General features: G+C 37.1%; 1 protein-coding gene across 1 annotated transcript in view; it reads right to left on the reverse strand.

Annotated features, from left to right (window-relative positions):
* Positions 1-27,518, reverse strand: part of FBN2 (fibrillin 2) — a 245,668-nt gene that overhangs the window by 101,819 nt on the left and 116,331 nt on the right. Inside the window, exons 8-11 of the mRNA XM_061188122.1 lie at positions 16,506-16,631; positions 5,666-5,818; positions 3,940-4,173; positions 2,869-3,006 (exon numbers count right to left, since the gene is read on the reverse strand). Coding sequence (XP_061044105.1) covers positions 2,869-3,006; positions 3,940-4,173; positions 5,666-5,818; positions 16,506-16,631 — 651 coding nt within the window. The remainder of the gene's footprint in view (positions 1-2,868; positions 3,007-3,939; positions 4,174-5,665; positions 5,819-16,505; positions 16,632-27,518) is intronic.

Genomic DNA, 27,518 nt, shown 5'->3' on the forward strand with positions numbered 1-27,518 from the left:
TAAGACTCACGTTTACGCTTTTGGTTGATAAAATCAATTCACTGAGCCAAAGGAATGAAGCAATATGAGAAAAGACAGAGCTTAGAGCGTTAGCAAGCATATCAGCATAACTAATGGTCTGTCCAACTGGCAACATTACCTTCAGTAGGCAATGCTGAAGATCCCTTAAATTCTCTGTGTACCCAACATCGAAATGCAACGATTAGAAAGGTGTCATAGATGTATCTTTCTAGAAGCGTCATTGTAAAGCTCTGTTCTAGTGAAGAACATGAGAGAGCATGCACCCAACCCCCTCTTTTTAGGTAAACCTTCTGGGAAGCAGGGTCACTTTTCAGGACCTTTTCCTCCCCTTGAGAACCTGTTCCCAAGGTCCCTTGTTGCTATGACAGTTCTGCCAGTTATTTTGCCATTTACAGCCCTGATTCATTGCTGTTTCCTTAGCCCCTTAGGGACCTCACCAAGGTTCCAGCACACAGAGAAGATATAGCAGTTCACTTATTTATTTCTTCTTCGGAAGTGAAAACAATCACCAAAAACTATTAGTGACTTCACAATTCCACATGATTTTAAAATCCCATTTGTGTTTTTGTTTGTTTCCCAGGATTATTTTAAGATTTTAAGTTTTAGGCTAATCGCAAAAGACCACTGCCACATTCTGAAATGTATATTTCATGCTTTTCCTTTACTCTGAGTCTCAATGCCTATTGCCTCCAAATGATCACCTTTGTTTTGCCTTGTATAGAGGAACAGAATTTAAATATTACAGTCTGTACACTTTGATTCCTTCCTCTGTTTTCACCGAGGACTGAATATTTTTAAGCAAAATTCATAAGGATTTTAAACTCCTAAAATAAATGAAGTAATTGAGAAACACTGATTATCAAAATGGTTAAATTCTCAGATACTACTGGGGTAAGAAATGTCTACCTTTGAAAAGTACTTTATATTCCAACTTAGAAAACACTTTTAATTTTCAAGGGCTGTAAGATTACCTTTGCTCAACAGAAACAAATTATTTCTTACTATTCCAAAATAGAATGATTTGAGTTAAAAACTCACCTGGGTGCTAACATGAACTAAATGGAGGTCTTTGGTTAAGTTTTACAGAAAATATTAAACTTATGGCCTATTTTTATTTGTTGGTTGATGAATCATGCAGTGATACATGAACAGCAAATATTAATAGCAAAACAAAAATAGTCAATCAAATTTCAGTTTGATAGACTGTAACTGCTTATGTATGTGCAAGAGGGGATGTTTTGTATGTTGTATACTTATAATCCTATTTTCTGGCAGTAAAATCATTCTTAAGTCATATAAGTAGAATAAATATATCAGTATGTCCTGGTGTTCCAAAAATAACCACGTGGTCTATCACTTAAACAAGCACCAAGTAGTATGTGCTAAGGCAGGACTGAGGCATATGGTTACACCCTGCACAACCCTGGGGTGTGCTATTTACTTAGATTATGTGAATGGTACTCTCTACAGCTGGGCGGTGCAAAACCTGTGCACCTGTATATAGGGACCCTGGGCTAAGCTTTATTTAATCATTCTGATCTTGTATCTCTGTACACAGTTTAGAATGATTGGTTTTTCCAAAGCATCATATTTGGCTTACATTTTTTCATAGTCATAGGGCACTTAGATGTTTTCAATTTTACTTGGGAAAATTGTGATACTACCTGTCTCTGTTCCTGGCCTCTCATCTATATTTTATAACAGAAGACCTGAACCCAAACCTGGTATTTAGGGTTATGCTAATTACAAAACACATACATGATTATTTGCTAATAAGATGAATAAATAAAAGAATAACCTCAAAACCGTTCAATCCCCATGGTCCTAAAACTACCCTTAAAAGATCATCAAAACTCTCTTCATTGCCAAATACAGCAGTGTTTTTGTCCTCATTGTATTTGATTTTTTTGCTGCACTTAACACTTGACACTCCTTTTCTCTTGAAAGCATACCGTTTCAAGGCTTCAGTGACATGTATTTTCAAAATTATTTTGCCACCTCTCCAACATTATTACTAATGTTGCTGGTACACAGGGTTCCAGCTGCACTACTCCTGTTATCTTTTTACTCTTCCTGTTGTTCAGCCTGGCTGACAATATTCACCCTCATGGTTCTAATAACCACCTGTATGTTACTGACTACTAAATCTCTAACTCTAGTCCTGAACACTCCTCTTAGCTTGAGACCTCTATAATTAAGTACCAGAGACACCTGAAACTCAACATGCTCAAAAGAGACTCATCAACCACTTCCTCCCAATCTCCACCTTCTCTTTTTTTTTTTTTTTAACATCTTTATTGGAGTATAATTGCTTTACAATAGTGTGTTAGTTTCTGCTTTATAACAAAGTGAATCAGTTATACATATACATATGTTCCCATATCTCTTCCCTCTTGCATCTGCCTCCCTCCCACCCTCCCTATCCCACCCCTCTAGGTGGTCACAAAGCACCGAGCTGCTCTCCCTGTGCTATGCGGCTGCTTCCCACTAGCTATCTATTTTACGTTTGGTAGTGTATATATGTCCATGCCACTCTCTCACTTTGTCCACCTTCTCTTGCCTGTTAATGATGCCACCGTATATCCAGTGTTGCTCAGCTAAGAAGGAAGGAAAGGGGGAAGCAGAGACAGAAATCACAACATTTAGGACCAGAAAGGGAAGGGGAGTCTTGAAGTGGTCCAGCTCAGCAGTAGGTTAAGGGAGCACATGGAAGAGCATGCACACAGGAGAGACCGTTTGGAAATTAGCTTTACTTCAAAAGACTTTTTAAAAATCATATTCAGCCCAACTTGTTCCTGTAGTCTAAAAGCTATTAGAAAACCAAGAATTAAAGAATCATGAGCTTACCTATGCAATCCCCATTTGCATCCTGCTTGTAACCCATGTTGCATTCACATCGGTAGCTAGAAACAGTAGGTATGCAGCGTCCATTTAAACAGAGATTAGCATGGTGCTTACATATATCTATTGTCTGGTTCAGAATAGCTATGGAAAATTAGAGCACAAATGGTATTTCATCATTCCAATATGGATTACTTTTCTTAAAGTCGATTTTTAAGAGGATATTTAATAGTATATTATTTAGGTGTACATATCAAAAGCCCACATTATTCTATGTTTTATTAAAACTTTAATGTTGAGAATCTAAAAACTATTCTTGAGACACATGGTTGTAACTTGCATTTGTTAAGTTATACATCTGGAAACTTTGCCCATAATGGTGTCTTTTTAAAATTTCAGGAATGTTCTACCGTACATTTGAATGCTTTCCATTTCTTTTTTTTTGTTGTTGTTGAATATTCAGATATAGTAAATAGGCAATATGCCAAAAAGAATAAACATAACACTGTAGGACATCATTAAATATTATTAGCAAGAGCAGTTATTTTAAAAAGAATGAACTTAAATGTCAAGCACACCAATGCCAATTCTGGCAGTTCTCAATTTCTTAAGTTATTCAACAAAAGAGGGCGAAGAAAAGAAAGATATTTCATTATAATATTTGTATAGGCACAGAGCAAGACTTATTCAGTTTATCTCGGTTGAGAAATGGTTCTGGAAAACAATTCAAAGGGTGTATGATCAGGGCAGCTGCAAGCAGCCAAATGAAATACAATGGAACCAAAAAACGTGATCTTTAATGGCGTCATCTGGACTTGTAATATTACCACGCTCTCATCTCTATTTTCAAAGAGAACCTGGGTCACTCATTCTTTTCTCCAATTTAGAAAGTTTATGGAGCATAAAAATAATACTTTCCTAAGATTCTGTTTTACTATATTATGTTTTAGACCTTGAAATAAGTTACTGCACACACACACAGACACACACACAAACATACTTTGGAAAAAAAGTTAGATATTATAAAATTATTTAAGGCGGAAAACCAAAGAGTCTACGCACAAAGTGAACACTCACTTAGTCCAGTGATGATGGGCCCCTGTCCCCCGGCCCCTACACCGGCTCCCCCAACGCCAGGAGAAAAGCCATTGCCTCCAGGAATGGGAATGAAGCCTGTCCCTCCTGGGCCATAGCCATTGCCATTGCCACTTGGAGCAAAGCCACTCCCCCCAGTGCCTCCAGGTCTGGAACCAGCACTCCCTGGAATCCCTCCTATTGGAAGTCCATCCATGCAAAGTCTGCGATATTCCTCTAAAAGAGAAGAAAGTTCAGTTAAACACAAATGAATGGATTTCTGCGTAATAAAGGCAATTTGTGTACTGTAATAATCATTTTAGGTTATCCTCACTTGATGATATGAATAAGTAAGTTATTATCTTAATAAACATTTTCAATCCTAGCAGTGGCAGAAACAGATACAGATGTTACAGAAAAAATTAAAATATGTATACCATATTTTAACTGAGTTGCATAACCAAAGAACTATCTATATATACATATTGATTTTATGTCCCTAAGTGCAACTCATAAAATTCCAGCTATAACTGTAAATGCAGGAAATTTACTTGAATGGATGAAAATTAAACCTTTAAGTAATTCATTCTGTATATTTGGTTTTACTTAAATCTCCAGCAGTATTGTACCTACACATTTTTCCTATCTCTTCTCTTCTCTTTAAGGGATTAATATGGCTTCAGAATAATTTTTTTCTAATGTGGATTTTTAACAGAAGACAGTATTTAGTAAACTTTTAAATCTGCTCATTATTTGTCCAAGTATCAAAGCTGAGGGAAAAGAAGCAAGAATATAGTGATTGCCTTATTTCCTTAACTGTTCTCAGAATTAGGGCACTATATAAGAAGTGAAAACTATTTACCTCAAGCAATTGTTTGAGTATTGATATTACTATTAAATACTACTAGTGGAACGATGAGTTTCCAAAATTATATACTATGCATTAACTCTGCTTTTTAAAAATTTTTACTATTCGATTTTGGAATTTCATGGCTTAGAGATTTAGAAAGAATGTGCCTTAATTTTTTTCTCCATAATAGTACATATAGATACATATCTTTATAAGCATATTTCAAAAAGTGTTATTATTTTTCATAGTATTTATAATATAGCATGAATATAATATAATAACATATTATCAACATACCTTTATGTGATAAACACTAATTGTTCTTTACTATGCATATTATACTAACAAGAGGAACTACTTCTCATTCATCTTAATTTCCCAGTATAGCTTCAGTTATCCAGCAGTTAATATAGCAAAGTGAATGAGAGGTATCCTCCTACCCTAGTATTCTTAACTTTCAAGGTCATTAGAAAAGAGAGGACATATCTTTAAGGATTGGGACACTATAAGCTAAGGGCATTCCTGAAATAAAGTATAAATGAAGGCCAAAATTCGTTATTCAAGCTTCAAATAGAAGATTAGGAGGTTTTAAAACTGAACTGAAATACTGACATTCCAGATAATTATTAAAAATTCTTGCTTAAAGTCAAGTAATGATCAGTTTTTAGGATTTTTTCTAATATTAACAAAATGGATATAATAAAAACTGATCCCAATAACCAATGCCACCCTAACCCTCACAAAAAACACCCAAGTCATATTGAAGACACTAATAGGAATGCAAACATGACTTGTCTTTAAGGGAAACACTAAAGTACATCATTGTTACTAGTTTTCCTAACACTGTCTGTCCTGAGGAACTAGCAGCCAGCAGCTCACCAGAGCCTCTGATGGGACAGGCTTCAGGAATGGTTCCAACACCCCAGCAGCGGCCGGGCTCACAGCAGCATTGCATTTTCGTCATTCTGCCCGGAAGCTCTTGTGCACAGCGACCATTCACCAGGCCGGAGAAACATGTGCCTGTTCTCTGATCTGAACATATGAAAATTAAATAGAAGACATGACAGAATTACCTGGAGTTCACATCAATCATTTCACATGTTAGGAGATGCTAAGCGAAGGGAATTATTTCACTTCATTTCTATTATATCTACTCATTCGTTAAATTTCTATTACATTTATTCATTCCTTTACTTATTTACCAAGCAAATATTCACCGAGCACCTATGCCATGCCATATCCCAGGCATACGAAAATGAAAGACGTGAAGCAGATATGAGCCAACACTGCAGTGAGAAGCCACACCCAGACAGACCCAGAGCTTGAAGGAAAGCGACAACCCAGTCTCAGCCTAGACTGGTCAATTAGTCACCCAGCCAACCTGCAGACATGTACTGTTGTTCGCTACTGAGACTTTTGTGGTTATTTGTTACCCAGTAAAATCCACCTGATGCAGGTGCTATTTTAGAAAGGTTGAGCAGAACAGCTCCTTTGAGACAGTGACATCCGAGAAGAGACTTTAATAAGATGAGAGCGTGAGCCACACAGTTACCTGAAAGAAGGGCAGTTCAAAGAGAAAGAAGGAGATGTGCTTGACATATGTGAAAAACGAGGAACCAATGTGACTGGAGAAGAGCAGGCAGAAGGGGGGTGGAAGTCCCTGAGCCCAGAGGCGTACAGAAGGCAAGAGCATGTACAGCACCACAGACCGTGAGGGAAGGACTTTCCGATTTTATTCAGAGAGTCAAAAAAATGTTAAGTCTAGTTTCACTATATATTATTTAACTTTTATCAAGATGCTTCCAAGAAGTTTTGTCTGTGACAAGAAGAAAGATGTACCACAACAAACAGAAGCTGCATGTCCCTGATGAAGATGAAACCATTAATTACAAATAATGCTATTAATAGGGAAGGCCTAAATTTTTACACTAGATATTGAGTTTAAAATAAATATATTATTTCCTCGAATGGTCCAAAGTATACCTCAGGTTGCTTCTACGCTATTGTTAAATTAAAGAATTGGTTTGAAGGTACTCCATGTAAGAATCAGAATGCCTTCCATTTCCCAAAAGAAATCCAGTATGCCCAAGAGCAAAGTACTAAATGTGATGTATGTGTGCATACTTAAAGGCACTGCAGACATTTCATAAACGTTACAAGCTGGGCTTGGATAGGCTGTCACTGGAATAATTTCACAGGGAGGTTTCTACTCCCAAGAATGATCCAGGAAAATAGTTTTTAGGATATTCATTCCAGGAACCCAAAGTATCATATTCCTAGATTTACTTGATTGCTACACTCCTCAAGAATAGGATGTAAATTAAGATAAGAAAGTCCTAAGCTCTTTACAGTAATCACTGTTACAAAACACATTAAGGGCTACATGGTAGATTGAATGTATCCATCTCTTCAAGGCTCTGTAAGGAGGCAGCTGTACCATAAGATTTGGAAAAAAAAAAAAAAGAAGAGTCATGGCTTTGAGTCAGGATACCTAGGCTTACATCAAAATATTATTACTGTTGATTCTGTAACATATCTTTTCTTCTTTATGGAACAGGGTTGATGGGAGAATTAAATAAAACAATATATGTTCTGTTTCCAGCAGAATGGTGTATTAGCTACCCTGAGTGTCTCTCCCAATTGAAACACCCTGGATAAAATATGAGAAATTATTTTAAAAAATACATCATCTTGCTGACATCAAAGAAGGAAAAAAACAGAGTCTCAAAATGAAGTGAAAACAGGCATCTTAGGAGGTAAGTGCACACCTAGCTTTCGCTTTAGGGCTTCTGCAAAATTCTGGAGATTTTGATTTTCAACTCTGATAATTTCACAAGGGGCTAGAGCCTAAGATATAAAAGCCCAGATTCACCTCGTTAATGCAAAATGTAATAGGAAACTCCCTCATAAAGTAGGAGTCCCAAACAGCTATATCCTTGTTATGTGGCTAATGTAGAGGAAGGCAGCTAAGAGACTTGCCTGTTTATACCTCAGTGCTGGGTGGAGGAAAAAAAAGATTCTTCCTAAAAATCTGAAACCAAAAGCTCTTTCTCACACAGACAGCTTTGATGTCAAAACATTAAGTTTGTGTTCTGAAAAACTTCAAAGGAAGAATATAACATAAAGAGGTCTCCAGGTAGGGATATTCCAAGTAACTCGCAAAAACCAATACAATTGAGGACTTAATACTGACATAGGTCTCAAAGAATTCCCATAGATAAAGTTCTAGGAAAAAAGGAGTAGCTAACAGTAAAGTAACTAAATAAGTAAGTAAATAAATAACGCACAGAGAAACAAGGCTCAATGAACAAAAACTAGCTGAATAAACAGCAGGTTTCAGATACTGGAATGGTCAAACCAATTCTGAAAATCATTATTTTTAATTAATGATGATTCATTAAATATTAATTAATAATGAAATAATCTTTAATCTGTTTAAGGCAATTAAAAATGTAAAAATGGGAACAGTAAAAACAAGCCCATAAACAATGAAAGAAAAGATGTAAAAGACTTCAATGAAACTTCTATAAATGAAATGATCATAACTGAAATAAAATGCTTAGTGACTATATTAAGCAGTGTATTGCACATAGATGAAAAGAGAATTACTGAGCAGGAAGATACAGCTGAATATATTATTTTAGTGTTGTTCAGAGAGTCAAAGAGATGGAAAATGTTGAGAAGAGGTTAAGAAGTATGCAGGTGAGGGTGAAAAGGTAATTTGCATCTAATAAGAGTACTAGAAAGTGTCATAAGCAGACAGTTGTGGGGAGGCAATAGTCAACAGATACTAGTTTACAACTTTCTAATGATGTTGCAAGACAACCTCTGATCTAGGAAGTCCAATAAATCCAAAGCAAGAAAAATAAAAAGAAATCCACAGCTATCCATATCACTGTGAAACTGAAGAACAACAAAGAAAAGGTGAAGATCTTAAAAACAGCTAGAAAGAAAAGACAGATTACCAGCTAAGGAATGATATTTAAATCAATCACCAACTTCTTAATAGCACCAGTGGATGCTAGAACACAATGGAATAGTATCTTCTGTATGCTGTGATAAAATAACTGTCAACCTAAAATTCTGTACCCCAAGAAACCAAAGGGAAATTAAGTTCATTTTCAGGAAAACACAGAGACAATTTTCTACCAAAAGGTTCTTGCTAAAGGAAATTTTAGAAGAGGTGTTTTAGGTAAAAAGGAAAATAATTCCAATGGAAGGTTTGAAACGTATGAAGGAATAAAGAGGGAAAATATTGTTAGATACATGGACAAGTACTAAAATATCAAACAATAATAATAATGATTAATTTGTTGCAAACAGGGAGTGACAATTGACTAGAATTTTTTAAATTGGAAGGGGGAGATCAAAGTGTAACCATTCTAATATTCTTTTATTATTTAGATGTGGGTAAAAATACAGATTAATTCTAGGCTTTAAGTTACATATGCATCTTCAAACAGCCAGGATAACCACTAAAACCACAGAAATAAACTACATATTTCTAAACAATAGAGGAAAAAGAATGGGGTATGGAAGAATGGAAGGCAGGAAGCCTGAAAAAATTCAAAAGAGAGCAAGAAAGAGAAAGTAACAAAAAAGCAAGATAAATGGGAAGAAAAAAGAAGATAATAGAAATAAAAACAAATATATCAGTGACTGTAATAAACACAAATGAATTTAAATCTCAATTTAAAAGACAAAGATTTTAAGACTATGCCCCCCAAAATTTAGATTTAGGCTGTTTAAAGAAGCACATTTAAGACAAAAGGAAGCAGAAAGATTGAGAGGAAACATATCCAAACGGCATATATTTAAACCTTCCTCTCCAACTCACAAAATGTGATGCCAAATAATATGAAATAAAATGGACCAAGAGAAAATATTTAGAAACAGACCAAGAAGAAAAGAAAAAAAACTTTAGAGAATCAATATACATCAAAGAATGGTTCAATTCACCAGGAAAATATAATACTTTTAAACATTCATCAACTTATAACATAGCATCAAAATACATAAAACGAAAGCTTAAAGGGCCACATGGAGAAACTGAAAAATCTACTACCAAGGTGGAACATTTATACAACTGTTTCAGTAACTGATAGACACAGTAGATAAAATCTAGCAGCTCTAGAGAAAATTTGAACAGTACAGTTAACAAGTTTGACCTCATATCTATCCAACAACTGGAGAAAACACAAAACTTTTTCAAGCCAACATGGAAGATTTGCAAACCAGGAAAACTCCTTACACTTCTAAACAACTCATGTGTCAAATACAATACCATACTGAAAATAAGCTAATATGTAAAGAAAATGAGTAGGGCCTCATCAGGAATCTGTACCAGTCTCAGATTTGGGGAGTCTGCAATGTTATTGTGAGGGCTCCACAAATTTATACTTACACTGAACACTGCAATGCAAATGAAAATGCCTCATAATATATAGGCACTACTATGGTTCCCACTGATGGAGATTCCATTGTGACTAATAAAATACAATTCATTTAAAATTATTACTAAACATCCAGTAGTTTTTTTTTTCATTATGTATTTTCTCAAAGATATTGGGTTATCATCATGTGTGGATCTGAAAACATTTTTGATATTAAAGAGGGGGTCTTCAAATTCAATAAACATAATTAACTTCTGTCCTACACAGTTTGGAAACCTCTACTCAGTCTTATAAGATGTGTTGGAGGAAACCATGTCATTGTTGAGAGGGTGGAGGGGCAGAAAGAGAAGATTGGAAAGTAAATCATAACTTTTTTCCATAAATTCTATAATTAGTCTCTTCTAATAACATCAGGGAGGTAAACAATCTACTTCCAATCCTTTGCATCAAAAACATATCAGGATGAGATACAGACACATGTAGCGTGATGTCTCACAATTAAGGTCTCTCCAAAAATACATTTCAAAAGGAAGACAGTGGCTGAGAGTTAGGTTCTTTCCTTTGCATATATGAATTGCATGGTGCTTAGAAAGTACTGTGTTGGAAATGTGCCATATGGAAGAATAAAAAGGGGCACCCTACAGAACTAACTAAGAGTTGTCTAGGCACATCATCCCTTGAAATAGGGAATTATTAGGGGCAAAGGCAGAAGAAGCATATTTATTACACCATTAGGACAAATCCTTCTAATGCTTGGTATATATTTAACTGTAGAACTGATATGTCATAAGTAACAAAAACATGTCTAGTCCTCTAATAATCTCCTATCACCCTCGCTACACTCCCAGAAGAAGATTTACATCAAGTCTTATTTAAAGCCACACTGAGGAAGAGGAAGCAATCCGTCTCCTCTGATTAAAATATAAATCTATCTTGAAACAAAATAATGGTACTCTTATCAGAGTTTGTTTCATGGCTTGACATTTAGTCTAAACTTGATTTAAGTGAACTAACAGTTAATTATACAATGTGATGAAAACTTGGTAAAAGATGGGGGTGGGGCTTACCTTGAAAAAAATACATCTCCTGTTGAATGAGTTTTGCTCATTAAAAATGAAGGGGTCAGCCAGAAAACCCTGATGAGGTTAGCTCAGGTCAGAAGACTAGCGACAGTAGGTGTTCAGTAAATAGAAACCATTGTCTCAGACATCAGCCCTTGATACTGGAGGCCTGCACTTGCCTTGCTGAGAGTCTGGCGCCAACCTGAGTTCCACTTGATTAATTCTGCAGATTCTTGCTATTCCTAAAATACTTTCATGTTGCTTTTGTGTTTCTATCATACAAGACTAACTAGAACTAGGAAAAATGAAAGAAAGAGAACGACTGTGGCTCCTAGGTTTACTTCTTCCTTTAAATAGTGAAGTTTGTCTTCCTCATTGTCTAACCTTCTCTTTCTTGGACATTCTTTCTTAATTAAAACTACTACCCTTGTTTCAACAGTTGCCTTTTATATGATTTTGTGGTTAAAACTCAAACACTATACAGTATACTGTTTCATCCCTGTCTCCCCTTCCTCCATTAGTTAAACATTTTTAGGAGTTTTGGTTTATCCTTCAAGCATTTGTTGCAAATGCACGCACACACATGTAATCAACACCCATCATCACACAGAGTGCTTCCCAAGGACAGCATATCCTGACCATCTCTCTGTATCACTGTCTGAAGATCTTCCTCATTTCGCTTAAACAGTCTTCCCTCATTGTCTTTTGTCTCTGTGCTACTCAAAATTCTTGATGAGCTCCACCGTCCTCAGGATCAACCTGCAACTTCTTAGCATGGCAGTTAACGAGCCTCAACAATAGAATCTTCATCTTAACCCATCTTTCCTGTTTTGTCTCCAACTACTTTCTTACTCAGCTCTCTTTCCCAGACAAGCTCTCCTCACCGTCTCCCAAGCCCCCTCACTTTCAGCGTCTGTAGTGCTGCTGACACCTTTCTCTTCGCTCAGTGCAGTCTTATTCCTTTGTTTAGCTCCCATCCATCTTTCAAAGTCTCTATCAGTGCTCACTTCCTTGAGAATTTTAATTACAATAATCAGGACTTTCTTTTGGACTTACAGCATTTATTAGCTAAGAAATTATTTAGCAATTAACTACCCACTGCCTCAAACTTTCTCTTACGTTACTACTTGTCACATTATGTTTTCAGGTTTTGTTTTCTCAAGAATACTCCATGGCAATACTGTGCACTGAAACTTTTGTAAAGCTCAAGGAAACGCACTAGGATATCATGGCAACATCATATTACCTTAAGGACTTCTAAATGCTTGCTTTCATTTTCTGAACTTCACTTGCTGCTGACTGGCACTTTCCACTCCCCCAAATAGGGTCCCTGCTAGTTCTGTGTGCACAACAGCAGCTGGCACATTAACCTGCATACAGAATTTGCTCACGGCTGCTTGTCAATCATTACTGACTCGCTGACTGCCGGTCACTCTTCTTGCCTATACTGCAACGTGGAAATTAGGTATTAATAATGCCATGAATATTATAATGACACTGAATTACTAAGTGATATAAGGGTCATTAAGTTGTGCTATTAAAAATGCTTCTAAGAAAAAAAATATTAGGTATGGGTTGACTCTTTTTCGAAATGACATATGTTAGTACTCTTTGTTAAAAAGGAGAGCTGTTTCCAGTATATTTTTAAAAACTGGATGGAAAACAGGAGATAAAATCAAATTAAGAATTTGATTTTTATATTTAGCATAAAATGAAATGGGAAAACTATCCTCATTTATAATTAAAATGCCCTGCTAAACTCTCCTGCCTTACATATAAAGCTATTTCCTACACATAAAAGAAAAAGGCAGTTTACGGATGCTTTATAATGTTGTATAGATTCAAGATGTTTTGATTAACTAGAATAAGGAATTAGGGCAGCATTCAGCATGTGCCACTCTTAAAATAAAGGTGCAGATAACATGCAGTTTCTTACTTAAGAAAAAGCTTTGAGTTCATCCAACTCGTTATTGTTAGCATACATGTGGTTACAAAATAAACAGCATGGAAATATTTATGACATATATAATTCAATCATAAATAAATTCCATCTAAGAAAATACAGACTCAGATTTTAAAAAATCAAAACCAAAGATCTCTTACATATTAAAATGCTAGATTTATTTTTTTCATATGTGGAAAACACATACTTATTCCAAATGAAACATAGTTATTCCAAACATTTTTAAGCTGCTTATTACTTAATTTTAACATTGGTTTTGCAATTTTGGAACGTCATTCTCCCCTCCTTAGGGGCTTTCCTCTATTCCTGGGTCAGGATATTGATACTGAAATGAATGGGGACTCATGGTTAGCAAAGAACTCACTGTGCCTCAGGTCTCTGGAGCTCAAGCAGGCTTTCTCACCTTCTGAGCACTGGGAACTGTAATTCAGTGCCATCATATGTCCAGCAGGATGCCAAACGATGCAAAGCACTTATTAACCAACACTAAATTCTTACATTCAACGTCATCTCATTCATTCATTTGCTGGTTTGCCTATTCATTCAGAAAAGGTTTACTGAGCCCAAACTTCTAAGGAAGGGACCACATAAGGCACAGGGGACAGAAAGCTGCATAAGGCAGGACCTAATGGCGCTCAGGGTCTGGCCAATGAGTAAAGCACAAACACCTGTGACACTGTGATAAACCCAGAAATGAAGGAAATAAAAAATATTATGGGAAGGGCGGATTGATTTTGCCCGAGAAGAAAATGCGGGTTAAGCAGGGATGGCTATAAAGAAATGTGATATCTAAGTGAGTACTTAAAGGATGAGTGGGGTTTTAACAAACATAGAAGGGGGAAATCAAGATGCTTCAGGCAGAGGAAGTACTGTGGGCAGTGTGCTCATGTACTGCAATAAGAGAAATGTGAGTGTGAGGTATAAGTGGTTAGAGATGAGTCCTGAATACAGGCTGGGTCAGGCTCTAAAGGGCTTTGAAAGTCCAGTAAAGGCTGAGAACTTTATATAAAGAAGCAGGAGATAGAGTTTACCATGATTTAATGGTAAACCAAATATCTGACATTGAAGAAAACAACCTCAGAAAATCACTGGGGATCTTGATCATGATTATTTGAATATGATGAAGAATATGCTTCCTTTTCAATGCAAAAAAATGAGCATGTGTTGACTAAAGAAAGACTTAGAAACTTAAGAAATGAGAGAGAAAGAAACAACTTAGAAATCTGATATAAAACACTAACATTTGTTAAGGCAAATTCTGCCTTCTTACTAGTTGGTCTAGTTGTACAATTCATCCCAAAGGCCTTCAATTACTCCACATTGTCTACCAAATAAAATACATACATCTTATTTGGCATTTTCAGGACTTCATGGTGATAACCTCACTTATGTCTCCAGCCACATTTCTTCTAGCCATTTCTAGAATATAAGTTTCCTGAAGTCAGGGTCTATGGCATCCAGCCAGTGATGTTCAACGATGACTCCCAAACTGACATTTTTCCAACAGAGTTGAGTTCATGCCTATTTCAAGCTGATGACTGCATATATGTGTGTATGTGTATGCACATTCTTTTCCTATACAGTTTAAGAAAATTAAGCCAAGTATAGGTAGTTCTACTAATTTTCAATTCTGTTAAACTATGTTAAATGAATCAGACCTACTATGCAGTGAGCCAACTGGTAACACTGACCCTAAAAACAGTTAATTTGCTCAGTTTTATAGACTTAACGTCTCTATAATGTTTTACCTAGTGTAAGATAGAACTCTGATTCATTCGTGAAGAACAAATAATCATCATTCAAATCTCATAATTCTCCAATGGGAAAGGGAGGCTCCAAATGGACATTGTACTTTTCAAAGCAGACTGTCAGCGTGGTACAGAAACCACTCATGCTGGAGACCTTGATATCTAGGCACAGGGTCTCTGTCACCTTAAAGCAGATAAGGAGACAGTGTAGAACCATAGTAACACAGGTGCAGAGAGACCTGGATTCAAATTGTGGCTCCATTTGTCAGCCCTGAAACATCATGTAAGTCACTTTACCTCTCTAAACCTCAATTCCTTCATCTATAAATCAGAATAATTATGCCTATCACACAGGGCTATTTTAAGGAGTACATCCTCATTCTCCTATACCTCCTCCTTCCCCTAATGATAATAATAGAAGTAATAAGAAATATTTTATTGAACATTTACTAGAAGAAACTGAAGTACAGACAGGTCAGTAGCTTACCCAAGGCCCCACCCCTATGTGATAATGAGGTGATACAGATGTCCAGTGCCTTACACGTGGTATGTATTTCATAAATGGCAGCTGTCAATTTTACTACCACTACCACAGCTTCTTCTTTGACTGCTATTGCTACTTTTCTATTACTATTTATGATGACACCATAGTATTCTGAAGGCAGGATCTCCATTTCTCATGTTTGCTGTTGCACGGCCATAGCATAATGTTTGGCATATCAACACATTTTATCCAGTGAATTCAAGCCTTTTTAGTGGTGGCCTAGGACTTCTAGCTTATATCCTGAACCCTCTGTTATTTCTTCTCATCAACCCAGTTCACTTGGACATCCTTTGTATTTACAAAGTCCCTGGAAGTTAGTTGCTCACACACCCTCCCAGTGGGGATGGGAGACGGTCATTGCCCAGTCCTCCAGCGAACCAAGCAACTCCCGTCTTTGGGTGCTGGTTTAATTTCCCTAATTCCTGTACTATATGAACCTTTAGTGCTCTTAAAGTCTAAGGTTTGTTCAAAAATAGATGACCTACACATGACTGTTTTATCTTTCTAAACAAAAGAGAACATGAAAATATATATGCCTTTAATTAAAATATGCTTAAAACAAAATTAAAGGTATCGATTTCTTTTTTGTAATAACTATTTTTACTAGAATAAACACATGCTAAGTAAATAAGACTCTGACTACATTCATGATTCATAGCAATGAAAGAACCCTTAATTACTACATTTTGTCTCCCAAAGTAGATTTTTAAAAATCTTTCTCATGCCTTTGTGTCTGTAACACTTGGCAAGAGCAATGTCTTGAGGAAATCTTTCTTCATTTCAAAAATGGCTTTGACAACATAAAGCAAACCCAGATGGTTTCTGAAACTGAAGTTTTTGCAAAGAGCACCTGGTCGATCAATCCCTCAATAGTGGTACCGTTTATTTTAAACAACTCTTTCAGCCATTTTCCCAGTCGTTTTATAATCGTTGCCATCTCCATACCTGTTTGGGCTGTTCTGTCATTAGAAAGAAGCACTGTATTGTGCCTTCAAAACTACGAGGCTTACCGATGCACCGAGAGCCATCTGTTGAGGTTACATATCCACGTGGACAAACGCAAAAATAGCTTCCCACGGTGTTGGAACATTCGCCAGTTTCACATATCCCAGGAATGATGCTGCACTCATCAACGTCTAATCAGGGGAAGAAGGAGAAGATGACTGAGAAAGGCCTTCATTAAATAGCTTTTAAAAGGGATTTTTTAAAAAGAGTATGAGAGCACTCATGGTTGATTAGGTCAGATCATATAACCCTGAAGATACTCTTGTTTCAGGCCCTAAAGAATTTCTCACACATATCTATGGGAACTGAGATGAAAGTAAACTCCCATGGCAGTAAAACAAGGCCAACTAAAGCAAAACTCTATATCCTTTTTTTTCCCCCAAATGCAATTTAAATTGGAAATAAGTAAAGATGTAAATGTTTTAGTTTCCATTCTACATCAATTAGGGAATTATCCTACTAGAGACTTTAAAAAGAACACGTGCATGGATTATATTTTAAAATATGAAATAACTACATTTAAAAATGTATAGCTAATTTTCACATTAATTATTTGAACCAATGGAGGGTGGCAAGCACTTTTTTTTTTCTATTTGGCTTCAGGATATGTTTTTGTACTTACATGTGAATATCGGTATATTTGACATTCTGGGAATTAAGTTCAAACCTAAAATAATACAGTAAAATGGCAAAGGGCAAACCTGGGTGGCTTTGGGAAGTGTCCAGTTTTCCTATTGTGCCTCCCTGCGCTTATCCATTCAGTTTACTCAGTGTTAGGACTAGTCTACTCCCTTTCACATAATGAAAGGTCTGCTTTCTCTTAAACTGTCCCCAAACCAGAAAACCTGGCCATTTATATAAGCTTTAATGTACTTTTCTTTTAGTTCAATAAGCAGAGAGAGGTGGAAAGTCAACAAAGCTACCATTAGGTACACTGGAAGCTACTTGTTAATACATTTAAAAGGAAATGAGCCATTGTGAGGAGAATCCAGCCACAGATGCCTGGGAGTTAGCTGTCCTTTTTAAGGAACAGAACTAGCAAAGATCAGTGAATACAGGGAACAATTATAAAAGCCATAAGCATAGATGATTACTGAAAAGTAAACCTGAGCTTTTAGTTTTGTTTTAGTTTTTTTAGATGCATATCTATATACATACACACACACATATATGTTTAAGTGTATCAATAAAAAGCAAAGGAAAAATTATATTCTAATTGTAAATACAAGGAAATAAATTTTAAACCCCACAGTTAAAGAATGGTTGACAATGCCTTTCTTAAATTCCTCTATTGCTCTATTCATTCTTTTTTCCCGCCGTTTACTGCCAAGTCATTCTTGCCTACAAGCTGTATCATGAAATAACTATATGCTTGCGTCTTCTTGGAATGTTCTTAATAAAAAAGTTACCAGATTCAGACTTTTCTGAAATAATATCTTCATTAGAGGCTTAACAGTTAGCCACTGAAGGCACAGTGGTACAAATCATAATCTACCAATTCCCCTAGAGAGCTCAGAATTCTAACATGAATTGGTTACATGAGAAGCAAACATATAATGTGGTGAAAGAGTTACCATCAGATTTAATCCAACAAAATGAAACCATATGTGCAAAATTAGGGTCTGCTGCATCCTGTGTTGCTATCTTAGTGCAGGGCATCTTAATAAAACCGAATGTGGATTCAGAAGAGAAAGGAAACTAGAACAGCTATACTCTAATTACCAAATAAACTGATAATCACTTCTAGATAAGGAAGACAAAAAGAAAAAGAGAATAGCACACAGTAAAGCAGCAAGCACTACAAAAGTGAAGGACCAAAACTTTCCTTCTGATCCTCTTACATCTAAAGTTATGCCAACAATCAAGGCACTTATGGAGCCCAGGATTGTTCCAAATTCTTAAAAATTAGTAATCTTCATTTAGTCCTTCATTTAAGCATTTACTCTTATTTTCAGCCATTTCCTTTCATAATAAAGAACTTCTTTGTGCTCTACTTCCAAATAGCCTCCTGACAACAAAAAGAGTAGAAACTGAAAGATGTTTGACATTTTTCTTTTTTAAGTGGAGAAAAATAACCCTGGAACATAGAAGAACACATGGAATGATATTAAATTTGTGGGTTTTGTGTTAAGTATTTTATTTTACAAAAACTCAATGTTTCACAATTCTCCTTAGAATTAAGTAAGAACCTTGAAAGGTTAGCTTCAAAATAATTATATGTAAAAGGCTCTCAGTAAAGTATTTAAGAATTTTATATGAAAAATAGGAATATTTTTCATTTATTTTTGGGCTAGGCTCCCCCTCAAATTTTAATAATTAAAAAATTTGGTGTTTTGTTTTTTTACCGATCAAAAAACCCTGCCTTTTGATGTGCCCAATATTTATTCATCAATTTAAATTTAGCATTGACATTTATGTTAAGAAGGATGCATGCATTTAGCTCTTTTGTAATAATAGTTTTTCAAGACCATATGTCACAATCAGATTTGGAAGTAGTATCTCCACAAATACAAAGCATACATTGCCTATGTAGGTACAAACAAGTAAGCCTAATGGGGACAAGTCTATTCACAGTAAAAGGCAGTCTTAATGGGAATTCATTTCATTCATGTTCTGCATACCTAATACGCTCCTATCCATCTCCCCTTGAACTTTTTTTTAAAAAAAGTTTATTTATTAGTTTGGAGGCTTTGGTCTGCAATAGAAAAACTGATCCAAACTGACATAAACCAGAAATTTAATAGTTTGCATATCTGGCAGTCCAGAAGTGGCAAGGATTTTAGGGTTGTTTTAAGGCAATGTCTCTTGCTCGGCTTCTCTGAGATCTGCTCACCTATCTCTCCTCTGTGTTTTGATGTCATCCTTAAGGCTGACTTCCCTGATGGAAGCAAAATGGCTATAGCAGTCCTAGGCTAGATCTTTAACTGGGACATCTAGTGGAAGAGAGAGTGTCTCTTCCAGCGGTTCTCTTCTAAGAGGAGGAGAACTTTTTCCCAGGAGCACCCAGCCAATCTTCCCTTTTCTCCTAATATCCTGAACTGAGTCACATGCTAACTCTTTTGAATGATTCCTCTAGCCAGGAAAATGTGCTCATTGACTTAGGCCTGGAGTCCTGAACTAATTACTGCTGCAAGTGGAATACAGTTAGCTTCAGACTAATAAAAAACAATGAAAACAAAAATAAAAGCCAAAAACAGCATGGGTGAATACATCTGAAAATACAGCATAGTTGAACAATGGAAAGTGTACCAGCATGGTTGGGAAACTGATGAAGATAAGCTTAGCTAGTCAGCCATATGCTGAATCCTGAATCCATATGAGAGCTTTCCCAAGAAATTTGACTTTTTTTCTGAAATGATTTAAGGTGTCTATGAAGAGGTTTAAATTAAACAAGAACATTTTATAAGCAAATCAATATTTCAGAAAGACAATCCTTGTGTTTAATGTAGATAGACAATAAATAGTCCAGTGATAAATGATGAGAGCCTGAAGTAGGCTTTACGAGGGAGAGAACTCATATTCAAGAGATTCTAGAGGGAGAATTCAACAGGACTTTGCCACTAGATAAATATCTCAGACTTCTGGCTTGATTGAGAAGGGAGCTAATGGCAGTGCTATTAACAGGAAATGGGATACAGAGGGAAGAACACATTTTGAGGTTTGGTTGAGTTTGGGACATTTTGAACAAGACATGTTGAAGAGAAATAGGCAGAAATTCCAACTCTTCAGCTAAAAATTTGAAACTCAGTAAAAAAAGTAAGGGGTAAAGATATATATTTGTGGTTTATCACCCACTCTGCAGATTGCTTTTGAAGTTGTAGCAATAAATGAGATTTCCAAAGAAGACACATAAATGAAAAGAATTGAATTTAAGGAGGGAACTCTGAGAACCACCACCATCCAAGGGAAAGTCAAAGGAAGAGAAGCCAGTACAGGAGACTGGGAGGAAGAATCAGGGAAGGTAAAAGCAAGAGTATGATGACGGAATGCTAAGGAAGAACTCTGTCAAAAAAGAGGGAGCTTGAAGTGTGCCATGGGAGGGTAAAGAAAGAGAAGGACTGGAAAGTGTTTGGTAATTTGAAGAAGTGGAATACAGGTTTTTTTTGGTTTTTTTTTAAAGAAAAGTAGATCTAAGCAAAACCATCTGACAGATTTCTGACTGCCAAACCACATAACCTCATATTTGTCAACCAACATTTACAACATTCACTGTAACTCTTACTCTAAGCAGAATATAATGAATAATTTGGTAAGTAGTGCTAAGTGTGATCTCAGATATCACTGAATTCTAAGAACATTGCCCTAGAGATTCTGTCAATTCCAATATTTACATGTCATACATAAAAGCAGTCCATGTAACAATTATGTTACAGAGAACTTAGAACAAATAAAATAAGAAATTTTGTTTTAAAAAAGTGCTCATAGAATATTTTCTTTCCATCCCATGCCAAGGAACCACATGTATTTGGCATATTCCATATAACTTTTCTTTTGGTATAGAAAAAAAGTAAATATTATTTCTCTTCTATGTACACTGAATTTTTATTAATATACTATTTGAAACTAGGAAAACTTATGGCTAAATTTTAAATACAATAAGTTGCTATTTCAAGCTTTTATAGGGACAACAGGCATTTTCAAAATGATAAAATAAGTTGTAATGGAAAAGTAATGTTTGCTTTACCCTTTTCAGATATTGATAGAATAATGTGTATCAATTGTACTCAGAATTTCACTGTATCTTTATAAAGAGCTTTATCAAAATATAATAATTGCACGGTAATACAGTCATCCACCTAAAGTACAAAATTCAACAATTTTTGGTATTTACAGGGTTGTACAACTGTCACTACAATTTTAGAGCAATTTCATTCCTGCCAAAGTAATTCCACCCCATTAGCAGTCACTCTCCCTACCTCCCTCTAAGCCCTAGGCAATAGCTAATCCATAACTAATAGATCGATGACTTATAATAGCTAAGCTGTATCTATATATTTGCCTATTCTGGACATTTCATATAAAGGAACCATAAAATATATGGTCTTTCATGACTGGCTTCTTTCACTTAGCATGATGTTTTCAAAGTTCAACCATGTTGCTGCAAATGTCAAAACTTCATTCCTTTAATTGCTGAATAATATTCTATTGTATGGATATACCACATTTTATTTATCCATTCATCAGTTGATAGATATTTGAATTCATTTTTTGGCTATTACGAGTAAAGCTGCTATGAACATTTGAGTACTACTTTTCTCTGGACATATGATTTCATCTCACTTGGTATGCACACCTAGAAGTAAAATGGCTGAGTCATATGATAACTCTATGTTTAACTTATTAAGGAACTGCCAAATTGTTTTCCAAAGCAGCTGTAATATTTAACATGCTCACTTGCAATGTATAAGGATTCCAATTTCTCCACATCCTTACCAACACTCATTATTACTTTTTATAGTTTAAGGATGTGAAGTGGTATAACATTACATACTCTTGGTTTACATTTCCCTAATGACTAATAATGTTGAGCACACTTTAACGTGCTTATTGATTGCTTTTATATGTCTTCTTTGGAGAACTATCTATTCAATTACTTTGCCAGTTTTTAATTAAGTTATTTGTCTTTTTAAAATTGAGTTGTAAGAGTTCTTTATATATGTCCCATATCTGATACATGATTTGCATATAAATTTCCATATGAACCTTAGGATCAGATTGTCAATTTCTGCAAAAAAGCCAGTTGGGATTTTGACGGGGACTGTGTTGCATCTATAGATCAATTGGAGGAATACTGCCATCTTAATATTTAGTCTTCCAACCTACAAACATGGGATATCTTTCCTTTCATTCAGATCTTCTTTGACTTCTTTCAACAAGGTTTTGTAGTTTTTAAGTGTACAAGTCTTTCACTTCCTTTGTTAAATTTGTTCATAAGCATTTATTCTTTTGGTCCTATTGGATGTGGAATTCTTTTCTTAGTTTCATTTTCAGAATGTTCACTGCTAATGTATGGAAATACAATTCATTTTTATATGTTGATATTCTATAGCAGCAACCTTGCTGAACTGTTTATTGGGTCTAAATATAGCTTTTCAGAGGATATCTTCTCCACTTTAGCGGATACCTTACTCATTTTAGTTGATCCCTTATCCACTGAACGCATGTCATCTGCAAATAGTTTTTCTTCCTTTCCAACCTGGATACTTTTTATTTCCTTTTCTTTCCTAACTGCCCTGGCTAGAACCTCCACCACAATGTTGAATAGAAGTTGTGAGAGTGAACATCTATTTTATTCCTGATCTTCAGGGAAGCATTGATTCTTTTGCCAGTTAGTATGATGTTAGCCATAGTTTTTTATATATGTCCTTTATCAGATTGAGAATGTAGCCTTCTATTCCGAATTTATTGATCATTTTTATCATGAAAGGGTGTCAGATTTTTTTCAAATACTTTTCCTGCATATATTGAGATGATCATATGGCTTTTGTCCTTTATTCTACTTATATGATATATTACATTACTTGATTTTCAGATGCTGAACCAACTTGCGTTCCTGGGATAAATCCTAATTGATAATGATGTATAATCATTTTTATATGTGGCTGGATTTACTGTGCTCATGTTTTCTTGAAGATATTTGCATCTACATTCATAAGAAATATTAATGAAAATGCTATTCATTCTTCATAACTCTCAATTTTCTCTCTTTAAATCAAATAGATTTTAATTCGGCATCTACCATTCATTCATGAACTCATTAAGTAATTGCTTATTAAAGGCCTTTGATTTGTCATATAACATGTATCAGCCATACATAATCTCTAACCATCATGAATTTATAATTTATTAAGTAGGTAAATTTAAAACAAGGCATGATATGATTGATTCCACCATATAAGATTAACAATATGCTACTTCAATTTAATTATGAGAAACAGGAAAAGTTCTTGGAGGACATAGTAGTTGATAAAAGACCCTAAAGAATGGGGCAGAATTTAAACAGGCAGAGAAGATGGGAAAAACTATAAGCCAAAAACTATGGATGAGGAATGAAGAGTTTCCCATGAGCTGCGGGTATTTATAAGGAGTAGAAGATACAACTAGAAGGTTAGAATGACATTCTCAGGAATCTTTCCTTGCTCTGTAGCAACAAGGAGCAAGCGAATCACTAAGCAGGAGAAAGGGAATAAGAATATTACTTTTGGGGGACTTACTTGGTGGTCCAGTGGTTAAGAATCTGCCTTCCAATGCAGGAGACGTGGGTTCGATTCCTGATTGGGGAACTAAGATCCCACATGCTGTGGGCAACTAAGCCCGCACACTGCAGCTACTGAGCCTGTGCACCACAACTAGAGAGCCCGTGTGCCGCAACTAGAGAGCCAGGGCACCGTAACTACTGAGCCCAAGCACTCTGGAGCCCACGTGCCACAACTAGAGAAGCCTGTGTGCTGCAATGAAGAGCCCACATGCCACAACGAAGACCCAGCACAGCCAAAAAAAAAAAAGAATTATTACTTTTGGCAATGCTTTCTGCCAGTGTTGATAAAGAAGAACAGTGCTAGGGTAAAAATGGGGTCAGAGACAGATATGGTCTAAGCTCCAGTTAATGATGGTGGGACTAGGAGAAGAAAGAATAAATGAAAGGGAGACCTTCAAGATGGCAGAGTAGTAAGAGGTGGAGATCACCTTCTTCCCCACAAATACATCAGAAATACATCTACATGTGGAACAACTTCTACAGAACACCTATGGAATGCTGGCAGAAGACCTCAGACTTCCCAAAAGCCGTGTGGCTGACAAGGTCTTGGTGCTCCGGCGGGGTGTCAGGCCTGTGCCTCTGAGGTGGGAGAGCCGAGTTCAGGACTTTGGTCCACCAGAGACCTCCCGGCTCCACGTAATATCAAACGGCGAAAGCTCTCCCAGAGATCTCCATCTCAACACAAAGACCCAGCTCCACTCAATGACCAGCAAGCTACAGTACTGGACACCCTATGCCAAACAACTAGTAAGACAGGAACACAACCTCACCCATTAGCAGAGAGGCTGCCTAAAATCATACTAAGTTCACAGACACCCCAAAACACACCACCGGACGCGGTCCTACCCACCAGAAAGACAAGATCCAGCCTCATCCACCAGAAAACAGGCACTAGTCCCCTCCACCAGGAATCCTACACAACCCACTGAACCAACCTTAGCCACCGGGGGCAGACACCAAAAACAATGGGAACTCCGAACCTGCAGCCTGCGAAAAGGAGACCCCAAACACAGTAAGTTAAGGAAAATGAGAAGACAGAGAAACACACAGCAGATGAAGGAGCAAAGTAAAAACCCACCAGACCAAATAAATGAAGAGGAAATAGGCAGCTACCTGAAAAAGAATTTAGAGTAATGATAGTAAAGATGATCCAAAATCTTGGAAATAGAATGGAGAAAATACAAGAAACGTTTCACAAGGACCGAGAAGAACTAAAGAGCAAACAAACAATGATGAACAACACAAAAAATGAAATTAAAAATTCTCTAGAAGGAATCAATAGCAGAATGACTGAGGCAGAAGAATGGAAAAGTGACCTGGAAGATAAAAGAGTGGAAATTAACTACTGCAGAGCAGAATAAAGAAAAAAGAAAGAAAAGAATTGAGGACAGTCTCAGAGACCTCTGGGACAACATTAAACGCACCAACATTCGAATTATAGGGATCCCAGAAGAAGAAGTGAAAAAGAAAGGGACTGAGAAAATATTTGAAGAGATTATAGTTGAAAACTTCCCTAACATGGGAAAGGAAACAGTCAATCAAGTCCAGGAAGCGCAGAGAGTCCCATACAGGATAAAACCAAGGAGAAACACGCCAAGACACATATTAATCAAGCTATCAAAAATTAAATACAGGAGGGAGGGGCAAGATGACGGAAGAGTAAGACGCGGAGATCACCTTCCTTCCCACAGATACAGTAGAAATACAGCTACACGTGGAACTGCTCCTACAGAACACCCACTGAAAGCTGGCAGAAGACGTCAGACCTCTCAAAAGGCAAGAAAATCCCCACGTACTTGGGTAGGGCAAAAGAAAAAAGAAATAACAGAGACAAAAGAATAGGGATGGGACCTTCACCAGTGGGAGGGAGCTGTGAAGGAGGAAAGGTTTCCACACACTAGGAAGCCCCTTCGCGGGCAGAGACTGCGGGTGGCAGAGGGGGGAAGCTTCAGAGCCACGGAGGAGAGCGCAGCCACAGGGGTGCGGAGGGCAAAGCGGAGAGATTCCCGCACAGAGGATCGGCGCCGAGCAGCACTCACCAGCCCGAGAGGCTTGTCTGCTCAGCCGCCAGGGCGGGCGGGGGCTGGGAGCTGAGGCTCGGGCTTCGGTGCTAGCTGGGAGGGAGTCCGGGAAAAAGACTGCAGCTGCCGAAGAGGCAAGAGACTTTTTCTTGCCTCTTTGTTTCGCGGCGCGCAAGGAGAGGGGATTCAGAGCGCCGCTTAAACAAACTCCAGAGACAGGCGCGAGCCGCGGCTATCAGCACGGACCCCAGAGGCGGGGGTGAGCCGCGGCTATCAGTGCGGACCCGAGAGGCGGGTGCGAGCCACGGCTATCAGCGCGGACCCCAGAGACGGGCATGAGACGCTAAGGCTGCTGCTGCTGCCACCAAAAAGCCTGTGTGCGAGCACAGGTCACTCTCCACACCGCCCCTCCCGGGAGCCACTGCAGTCCGCCACGGCCAGGCTCCCGTGATCCGGGGACAACTTCCCGGGGAGAGCGCATGGCGTGCCTCAGGCTGCTGCAACGTCACGCCGGCTTCTGCCGCCGCAGGCTCGCCCCGCCTCCTCCGTACCGCTCCCTCCCCCCGGCCTGACTGAGCCAGAGCCCTCGAATCAGCTGCTCCTTTAACCCCGTTCTGTCTGGGCGGGGAACAGACGCCCTCAGGCGACCTACATGCAGAGGCGGGTCCAAATTCAAAGCTGAACCCCAGGAGCTCTACGAACAAAGAAAAGAAAGGGAAATCTCTCCCAGCAGCCTCAAAAGCAGCGGATTAAAGCTCCACAAACAACTTGATGTGCCTGCATCTGTTGAATACCTGAATACACAACGAATCATCCCAAATTTAGGAGGTGGACTTTGGGAGCAGGATATATGAATTTTTCCCCTTTTCCTTTTTTGTGAGTGTATATATATATATATATGCTTCTGGGTGAGATTTTGTCTGTATAGCTTTGCTCTCACCGTTAGTCCTAGGGTTAGGTCCGTCCGTTTTTTTTTTTTACCTTAAAAATTTTTTTTCCCCTAATAAATGTTTTAATAATTTTTTCCTTATTTTCTATTTTTAAAAAATTAAAAAAAAATTTTTTTAATAAGCTTTTTCATATTTTTTATTTTAAAAAATTAAAAAATTTTTTTTCTTACATTTTTTTCTTAATAATTTTTTTCTTACTTTTTATTATAAAAAATTAATAAATCTATTTTTAAAAATTAAAAAAATTTTTTCTTAATAAATTTATTCTTAATAATTTTTTTCTTATTTTTTATTATAATAGCTTTATTTTATTTTATTTTATCCTCTTTCTTTCTTTCTTTCTATTTGTTTCTCCCTTTTATTCTGAGCCGTGTGGATGAAAGGCTCTTGGTGCTCCAGCCAGGCATCAGGGCTGTGCCTCTGAAGTGGAAAAGCCAACTTCAGGACACTGGTCCACAAGAGACCTCCCAGCTCCACGTAATACCAAACGGCAGAAATCTCTCAGAGATCTCCATCTCAACATCAAGACCCAGCTTCACACAACAACCAGCAAGCTACAGTGCTGGACACCCTATGCCAAACAACTAGCAAGACAGGAACACAGCCCCATCCATTAACAGAGAGGCTGCCTAAAATCATAATAAGGCCACAAACACCCCAAAACACACCACCAGATGTGGACGTGTCCACCAGAAAGACAAGATCCAGCCTCATCCACCAGAACACAGGCACTAGTTCCCTCCACAAGGAAACCTACACAACCCACTGAACCAACCTTAGCCACTGGGG

The sequence above is a fragment of the Eubalaena glacialis genome, chromosome 4, assembly GCF_028564815.1.
Source record: "Eubalaena glacialis isolate mEubGla1 chromosome 4, mEubGla1.1.hap2.+ XY, whole genome shotgun sequence".
Lineage (NCBI taxonomy): Eukaryota > Metazoa > Chordata > Mammalia > Artiodactyla > Balaenidae > Eubalaena > Eubalaena glacialis.